General features: G+C 45.6%; 1 protein-coding gene across 2 annotated transcripts; it reads right to left on the bottom strand.

Annotated features, from left to right (window-relative positions):
• Nucleotides 1–4,225: 4,225 nt before the first annotated feature.
• Nucleotides 4,226–7,927, bottom strand: LOC132469115 (uncharacterized). Of its 2 annotated transcripts, none has more exons than XM_060067018.1 (4): nucleotides 7,397–7,927; nucleotides 6,071–6,343; nucleotides 4,778–5,634; nucleotides 4,226–4,314 (listed from the first exon to the last, which is right to left on the bottom strand). In XM_060067018.1, exons 1-3 carry the CDS (start codon nucleotides 7,736–7,738, stop codon nucleotides 4,906–4,908), a joined length of 1,344 nt encoding a protein of 447 aa, XP_059923001.1. In that variant the 5' UTR covers nucleotides 7,739–7,927; the 3' UTR covers nucleotides 4,226–4,314; nucleotides 4,778–4,905. The 2 variants fall into 2 exon arrangements, with proteins under 2 accessions (XP_059923001.1, XP_059923002.1); XM_060067019.1 differs by having other exon boundaries at nucleotides 7,415–7,924.
• Between the last annotated feature and the right edge of the window lie 33 nt (nucleotides 7,928–7,960).

The following is a 7,960-nucleotide window of genomic DNA, read 5'->3' as shown; positions in this document are numbered from 1 at the left end:
GACTGAGGAAATTCCACTAGTCGACGAGGATATCAAAAGACCTAAGGCAAGAAAAGAAAACTCCCATAAAATCATGTATGAACAGATCAGCAACGTTAGCCAGAGATTGGCCACTAAGAACATGGAATATGGAGAGCTTTTCTGATTGGTAGCTACTTGGGTGGTTGATTGAGACATTTTGACCGCCTAATTCACAGTCATACATTCTGACTGAAGACATATTGCATACTGCTCCTTTAAAACTGTGGAGCTGATAAAATGTCATAAAGCTGTAATATTGAAAATAATATGACACAGTGACACAGTGTCAGTCCATGTATGAACTGACACTGTGAACATACAATGATCTATCAGAAAAATATAATGTTCTTGTTCTCAGAATCTCATCATCATCATCATCCTCATCATCATCGTTGCCATCACGTTCTGTCACATAATTCTGCCAACTGTTTTAGAAGCAGTGAATATGTGAGGTACCAATATCTCAATCAGTACAGTTGCCAACAAGGGAAAACTCCATTGCCACATTAAGATTACAATAGAGAAAAATTGACCTAATTAAGGCTATCAGATAGACAATAATGATGAAATGTCTGCCATTTTGCAGAGGATTTTATCCAAAGTATCTTACAAAACCAAAAGACATTCTTTGCATGGATGGGCAAGGAGGGAATAGATACAGACAAATAGATACACCTTTAGGATTTTTTGGACGGTTAAATAATACAGCTTATCTAGTAAGGAGTCAATTTCAACAGGCAGCTGTAAAATGTTCTGTAACTTTAAATCTCACATGACCAAGATCTAAAGTTGTGTATCCCCTCTTCTTTGAAAAAATAATAAAGAAAGTTAGTTGAAGATGGAGTTCAGGCAATTGATGTGAGGTTCCAAACACCTACCCTCCACTCAGTAGGGTGTACAAAAAGGAGCCATTGCATTTTGTTTCCTTTAGGTTTTTCTCTGGCAGCTGCTCCCCCTCAGAGCGTGACTATTTGCCAGGCACGGGATGTGAACTCCATTTGGGTAATAATGTAAACAGAAAAACAGTAATATAATTATAATTGTGAATATAGTTGAATCTCAGAAGGATTTAGATTATTTTCTTTCTTTTTTGAAGACTCTGAATTTTACCCCGGAAATCTTTGGACATGTTCAGGCTCCAAATCCCATGTCCTCAATCTTATTCTGTTGGATTTTATTCATCCACTCCCAACCGAAAGAAACTCACTCACACTCACACTCACACTCACACTCACACACACACTGTGGCAACCCGCTACCCCAATGAGCCGGGTTCCAGTTAAGAAACACAAGTTTCAGTGAGGGTTAAAGCCTCATTCGGCATTTATTGCATATATCTGAGACAATACATGTACTCGCGGTCTCTAGGGCCTCCGTGGGCCTCTAGCCGCTCGCGGACCAGAGCGCTTCCTCCTTCCTCGCTCCCGTTCCTGGTCTGCCCCCATTGTCAGTCCTCGTGCTCTTAAAATGGCTCCTCGGCTTTCGGCCAGGTGTCCCCCAATCTCGCTGATTGGGGAGAGAGTGATGCTCTTCGTCGCCACTCAGTGGGTGGCGGTGGTATACACCGTCAATCACCCCACTTCGGACCCGCCCGGGCCGAGGTTTAAGTGGCGGGATGCCACAACACACACACACACACACACACACACACACACACACACACACACACACACACAGTGCAGGGAGAGATAATGAGTCCATGGAGGACATTCAGGCTTTACTGCTGCTCAGGGGGAAGAAAGGTATTTCAGCTATGAAACCTTTAATCCTATGTGTGTGTGTGTGTGTGTGTGTGTGTGTGTGTGTGTGTGTGTGTGTGTGTGTGTGTGTGTGTGTGTGTGTGTGTGTGTGTGTGTGTGTGGTTGTCTGTGTGTGTGTTTAGGTAGTGTCTGTGTGTGTGTGTCAGTGTGTCTGTGTGTTTTTGTGTGTGTCCGTGTGGTTTCGTGTGTGTTGCACATTGCAACAGGGGGTTCACAAGGACATTGTTCTGTGTCGCTCCTGTTAATGGAGGAGTAAATCTGAAGTCTATGTAACATAACGTCATATACATTTATACAATAGGCTCTTATTCTGTGGCATACGATGAGCTACTGTATGCCCTCTTATGCACGTTAAAATAAGGTAAAGAAACTGAACATGTTATGTCCAATTTTTTATGAATGAAAGTGCATGGTCAATATTGCACAATACATGGAATCACTCCTTACTTTGTGAAATGTAAAGAGTTAAGCCGAATCAGTTTGTCTTCTTGCACCCAATTGCTATCGGTCCACTACCATCCAATACAAACACCCACACCACACAAGCACACACACAGACACACACACACACACACACACACACACACACACGCGCACAAACGCACGCTGGCACACACGCACACACACACACACACACACACACACACACACACACACACACACACACACACACACACACACAAACACACAAGTCAGCTGTTTGGTGGGATCATGACGTGCAGTGACAGCTGGCCTAGCTGTGACTTAGTGAGAAACCTTTCGCTAAATGCTGCGTGCCCATAGCATCACAGCTTACTCTACCATACTGCTCACACTCTGCAGCCCTATGGACCAACTACAGTCACTACACACACTGTGAATGCGTTGCCATGTCAAGGACACGACATGGCAAATCAACACTTTACCGTCTCGGTAGCTTTATGTGTTTCCTGAGCCTCTCTTTAGCCTCTGTTACACTATTGGACAGCAATATCCACATTCATATTTAGCTACAGACAAGTACATTATTTATTGCCAGAACATTGTGCCAATGGAACCCGAGCGATCTGGAAGTGGCACAAGGCCACCCTGGGCTGGTGAATAGGTGCATTGGGTTGGATCAACCATGTTGATGTATACATTTTAAATAATCAATTCAAAAGTGTTGTTGTACATGTTAATGTACAACAATTGTTATTTTTGGCAAGAATACAATCTTACAATTTCTCTAATACAAAAGTATAACTCCTATTTAATGTTTTTCTAAATGGAGGGGTATTTTCCTCTGAGCCCTACATTTCTGACCCATTCATTCTATAAAGATGTGCTGTTAATATGTTGGTGTATTTACCCTACTTGCTCTATTGATTCCAGGTGCCTCTCACAGTAGATTATACCTGAGAGTACAGTACAAAACACCACACCTGAGTGAATCTGAATGAAGCTTTAACACCTTATAGCCTATACTGATTTAATACAACCTCTTAGGACACAGGTCCTTTTGAGCATTGCGTTTGTTAACATGATAATATACAGACCTTTGGCTGGAATAGTGATCAAACTTACTTTATCTTCCTCCCGGTACAGGGACACATTTTCATTACCTCAATATGAGCAGAAACTAGTAGAAAAACAACAATGATGGCTGCTGTGAAAAAGTGCAGGTTTCAGTATCTAACTAATTGCACCACAGCCACGGATAACAGTCCTCCAGAAACCAGAGGTACACAGTCAAACACCAAGTGTTGTGCAAAAACAATATACAGAATTAAACCATTGTCTCGAGCCATGGAAATACTTCCTTTACACAAAGGACCTTCTCGGAACAAGGAACAAGTATGATAGTCTCTGTCATGAGGAAGAATTACTTTTATGGAAGCCACACCATGGCTTTCTAGACAGTAATTACTTCCGAGCAGACTGACAGCAGACAGACCTTTGTTTTGAAATATAGAACTCTTGATGATTATGCGTGCCCCCGGTTTACCTCAGAGGGCTGTGCCAGTTTCTCTCTGCTTTCAACACTGTTCTCAACTTGGACAACAGCATTCGATTTTTCAAAAGAAAGCCAAACCAAAAGGTCGAGAGGGTAAAGATTTTTTCAAACAGGTCTGATATTATCAGGCCAGACTCACGTTGTGATGAGGGGACTGAGTTCGTTGATTACAAGGTGAAGATACCAACGGCGAGTTTGTCGTGACACAGACTCAGATATCTGGATTATAACAATCACACATAAACCCATGGTTAGATAGCCTAAACTGCTGGTTAAGTACAAGGGCAACATGGTATTTTGTCTAAGCCTGCAAAAATGAAGGTTTGAACTGTGCTTGAAACCTTAACTTCAGTAGGAATGTCACACACACACACACACACACACACACACACACACACACACACACACACACACACACACACACACACACACACACACACACACACACACACACACACACACAATCAGATCATCATCTTCATCTTTATTTTATATTGAATTGGTTTGGTTTATCATTTCTTTAAGGTTAAGACAAAACGTGTGGCATTTTGTTTCAACCTTCACTCACCTTAACGTTAACCTTCACACATTTTGTCTTAAAGGCACCCAGTGCAACTTTCGAGGCTTAAAAATAAACATTCAATTTCTAGTCTTTTTTACACGTAGTAAGTTTCAATAACTCCATACCATTACATACCGACATTTAAGCAGCAAAGATGAGACGTCGTTGTGTGGTGAGAACTGATACAAAATCGATAACAACAACAATGCCGCCATTTTCTTTATTTTTTGTAACCTACAATAAATAAAGCAGGCTTCCAGTCAATGGAAAAATGGCTTCTCCCCACCGGCGATTGTTGTTGTTTACGATTTTCTATCAGTTCTCACCACACAACGACGTCTCATCTTTGCTCCTTGAATGTCGATATGTAATGGTATGGAGTTATTGAAACTTACTACGTGTAAAAAAGACTAGAAATTGAATGTTTATTTTTCATTGAATGTTTACATAAAGTTGCACTGGGTGCCTTTAACACACTCAATCACTCAACTTAGATTCCCAATACAGCGGTTAACCCCCCTAAGCTGTCCCAATTCCCTCATGCTTGGGGCACTCTTCTCAACCTCCCTAACAGCTTTACGAATAGTTCAAATAGTTTTCCGCCATCTTATCTTCAAGTCAAAGTCAGCTCTCTGGCCGAGCAGGTTGTCAAGCAGTGGCCGGGGGTACAGGAAAAAGTCCCTGCTCTCTTCCAGGTCCTGCGCCTCTGAAATGAGGGTGGCCAGGGCCTGCTCTATGACTGGAGACTCACAGGCCCGATGCCGTACACCATGGCTCACGTTCCTCATGGCTTCAATGACCAACAGACCGTCACTGGCTGTGGGCTGCGCACCCCCGCCAACACCACTCAACACACTGGCTGCACCTCTTTCAGGGCCCGCGTCATTATTATTATTATCCATCTGTTTTGGACCCGTTTGCCCCGTAACCTCATTGGATCCTCCGCTGAAGGCTGCCGCTTGGTTCGCTGCGGTGGTTGAGTTATGCCCGTCGGGGCCGGTCCCGTTGAGGTCGTTCATTGGGCAGGCCAGGCTGACGTTACCCATCGTCGCCCCCACGCAGACGGCCACCCCTGCTCCCTCTGTCCCACCCGGTTCCTTCCCGGTCCCGTGGTCGGTGAGGCGGTGGAACGTCGTAGCCGCCGGTGTTCGCTCGCCCGGCTGGGCCGCGTTGGGTTTGTACGTGCCTGAAGGCGGGGTTTCCCGGATGTTTCGGCGGAGGTAGGCGGCGTAGTCCTGCACCAGCTGGGCGAAAGCCGTCCTGTAAGAGAGGCGCAGGGACTCGGCCGAGCCAAGAGGCACCGATTTCAGTCTCACCTAGTGAGGCGATCAGAGAAAAAGAGAGGGGAACGTTTAGCTAGTGCTAGCTTGTTAGTGGAGCCGATATGAATATGATCACAGGCTCAATGGCTTTCAATGGTCGATAATAAGGAAGTCAACGATAAGATACGATGCTGGAAGTCATGCTCTGTTTATATGACAAACCTCCCATTGATAAATCTGAAAGCGAATACATTCACACACTTCTACAAGGTATTTGAAAGCATAGGCCTGACATACTCTATAACACGTGTATGTGTATGTATATATATATTACTTTAGGTGTTTTGTTTCAGTCAACCCGGGAACATTTCCCTATTCCCCTGTGTATTCTCCCTCTCGCCCCATCGGGCCACTGGGGAGACGCAATCAACCTCAAACACTGATCAAACACTACTGTCCCCTCGTCCCCCTGGTGGCCTCGGTTCCTGACCTGGTGGATCCTCATGTGCATGTGGACGGCGGCGCCAGCGAGCCACTGCCTCATGGCCTCGGAGCCCATCCTCTTCTTGTGGGTCATCCTCTCGTAGTGGTCGATCAGCTCCAGCTTCAGCCAGTTGTCGTAGAGCTCTGTGGTCTCGGCCATGCCTTCCGGGTCGTTGGCCACGCCGGGGATCAGACGCAGGTAGCTGTGGATCATCCGGCCGATCCTGGAGGAGCGCCGGATCCCAAATAGGCACTCGGTCGCCCCCTGCTGCTTCGGGACCTTGGGAGGAATGGTAAATGGACTGCATTTATATAGCGCTCTCATCCAAAGCGCTTTCATCCAAAACACTTTACAATTATTGCCTGACATTCATGCATGTAGTGCGTTCATGCAAACATTCACACACCGACGGCGGAGTCAACCATGCAAAGAACTTTAAAAAATAATAATTTTCTATTCTACCCCTTTGCTTATAACATTAGTTTGCTTTGCCATCTGGTTGATTCAGTAGCACATAACAGCCTGCAAATAAAAACGTAACAAATATATCTTATTTAAATGTAACTTTCCTGTATGCATAGACTGGGATGCCTCCTTTTGAACAACACTTTTCTTGTGAGGCTCACATTGTCTGTGTCGTTTCACGTCGTATTTACTTCCCCCATGTGAAACGGAAAAATGACTCAAGCAAACTTCACACAAAACTTTACCAGACTCGCCTTGCACTGGTTTCACCCAGGGCTAGACAGTTTCCAGTCTTTATTGTAGCTGCATTTCCTCTTCTTAGCCGTAGCCTACGGGTCGTGCTTTCCTCCATGCGTACTGCATGACATTCTGACCTGATTTGCATTGTTTCATGTTGGTGGGCTTGCCCTTGACCTGCGTCTGTCGATTGTCATTATCAAACAGCCCGCCCGCTCCCTGATGATAGCCATCAATGCTGTCTCCTCCGCAAACAGCAATTTCATAAATGCCAGATTATAAAACAAGCATTTCAAAAATCTAATCTGACCGTCAATAACACGCGTCACATTCTAGAGTCATGTATTTAGACTTACTGGCAGACTGTGGTCATGAACAAAACAAAGGATCTTATTGTGGATTAGAAAACAACCTCCGCAGAATTCTAAACAGGTTTGATACACATTGGTGTGTTATGGAGGCAAAACTGTCTCAAGATAAGACAACGCACCCATCTACCCAAGTCATACTCAAGTATGACATCCAAATGATATATCATCATGAATTTCCCCCACAGCCCCTTCGAGTCGTCGAAGAAAGCAAATGGCTACTTTGCCAGTAGAAACTTCTACAACAGTATCCCTGTCTCACCCTAAAGTCGTCCCCCACCTTTTTGGCCACGAGGTCAAAGAGCACGGAGAGGGCCAGGGCGACCACGCCCACTCCTCCGTGGCGGACCCTGGTGCTGCCACCCAGCTCCCCGCTCACGTTGTGGCGGAAGGAGGCCAGCTGCTCCGGCGTCATGCCCCTCTGCAGTGAGGCGTACTGGTGCAGCAGGGACGCACGCGACTCCATGGACAGGAAGGCGGTGAGGACGGGGTCCAGGGAGATGTCCGGGACCACACCGGCATCCCTGGCCACGGAGAACAGCTGCTGGACGGTGGTCTGGGAGGGGAGACAGAGGCTGGTCGCACCGACGGACGGCAGGGTCATGGCGGCGCCAAATTATTATTTTTAATTTTGTGTCCGCTGAAAGGGGAAGTTTTCTCCAGTTGCTCCCACTCGCCCTATCCTCGTCTTTGGTCTATGTCTTCATCAGCGGCCTTTGTTTGCAATTTGATGATGATTCTTGATGATGAGTCCCTCGTCTATATGATACTCTTTCTAATTCGGTCCCGGTGTTGTAAGCGTTGTGAGGTTTCCTGACCCCAAAAA

This window comes from Gadus macrocephalus, chromosome 12 (genome assembly GCF_031168955.1).
Source record: "Gadus macrocephalus chromosome 12, ASM3116895v1".
NCBI classification, from domain to species: Eukaryota; Metazoa; Chordata; class Actinopteri; order Gadiformes; family Gadidae; genus Gadus; species Gadus macrocephalus.
Note: the sequence above shows the minus strand (reverse complement) of the source record. Positions and strands in the feature narration are given on the sequence as shown.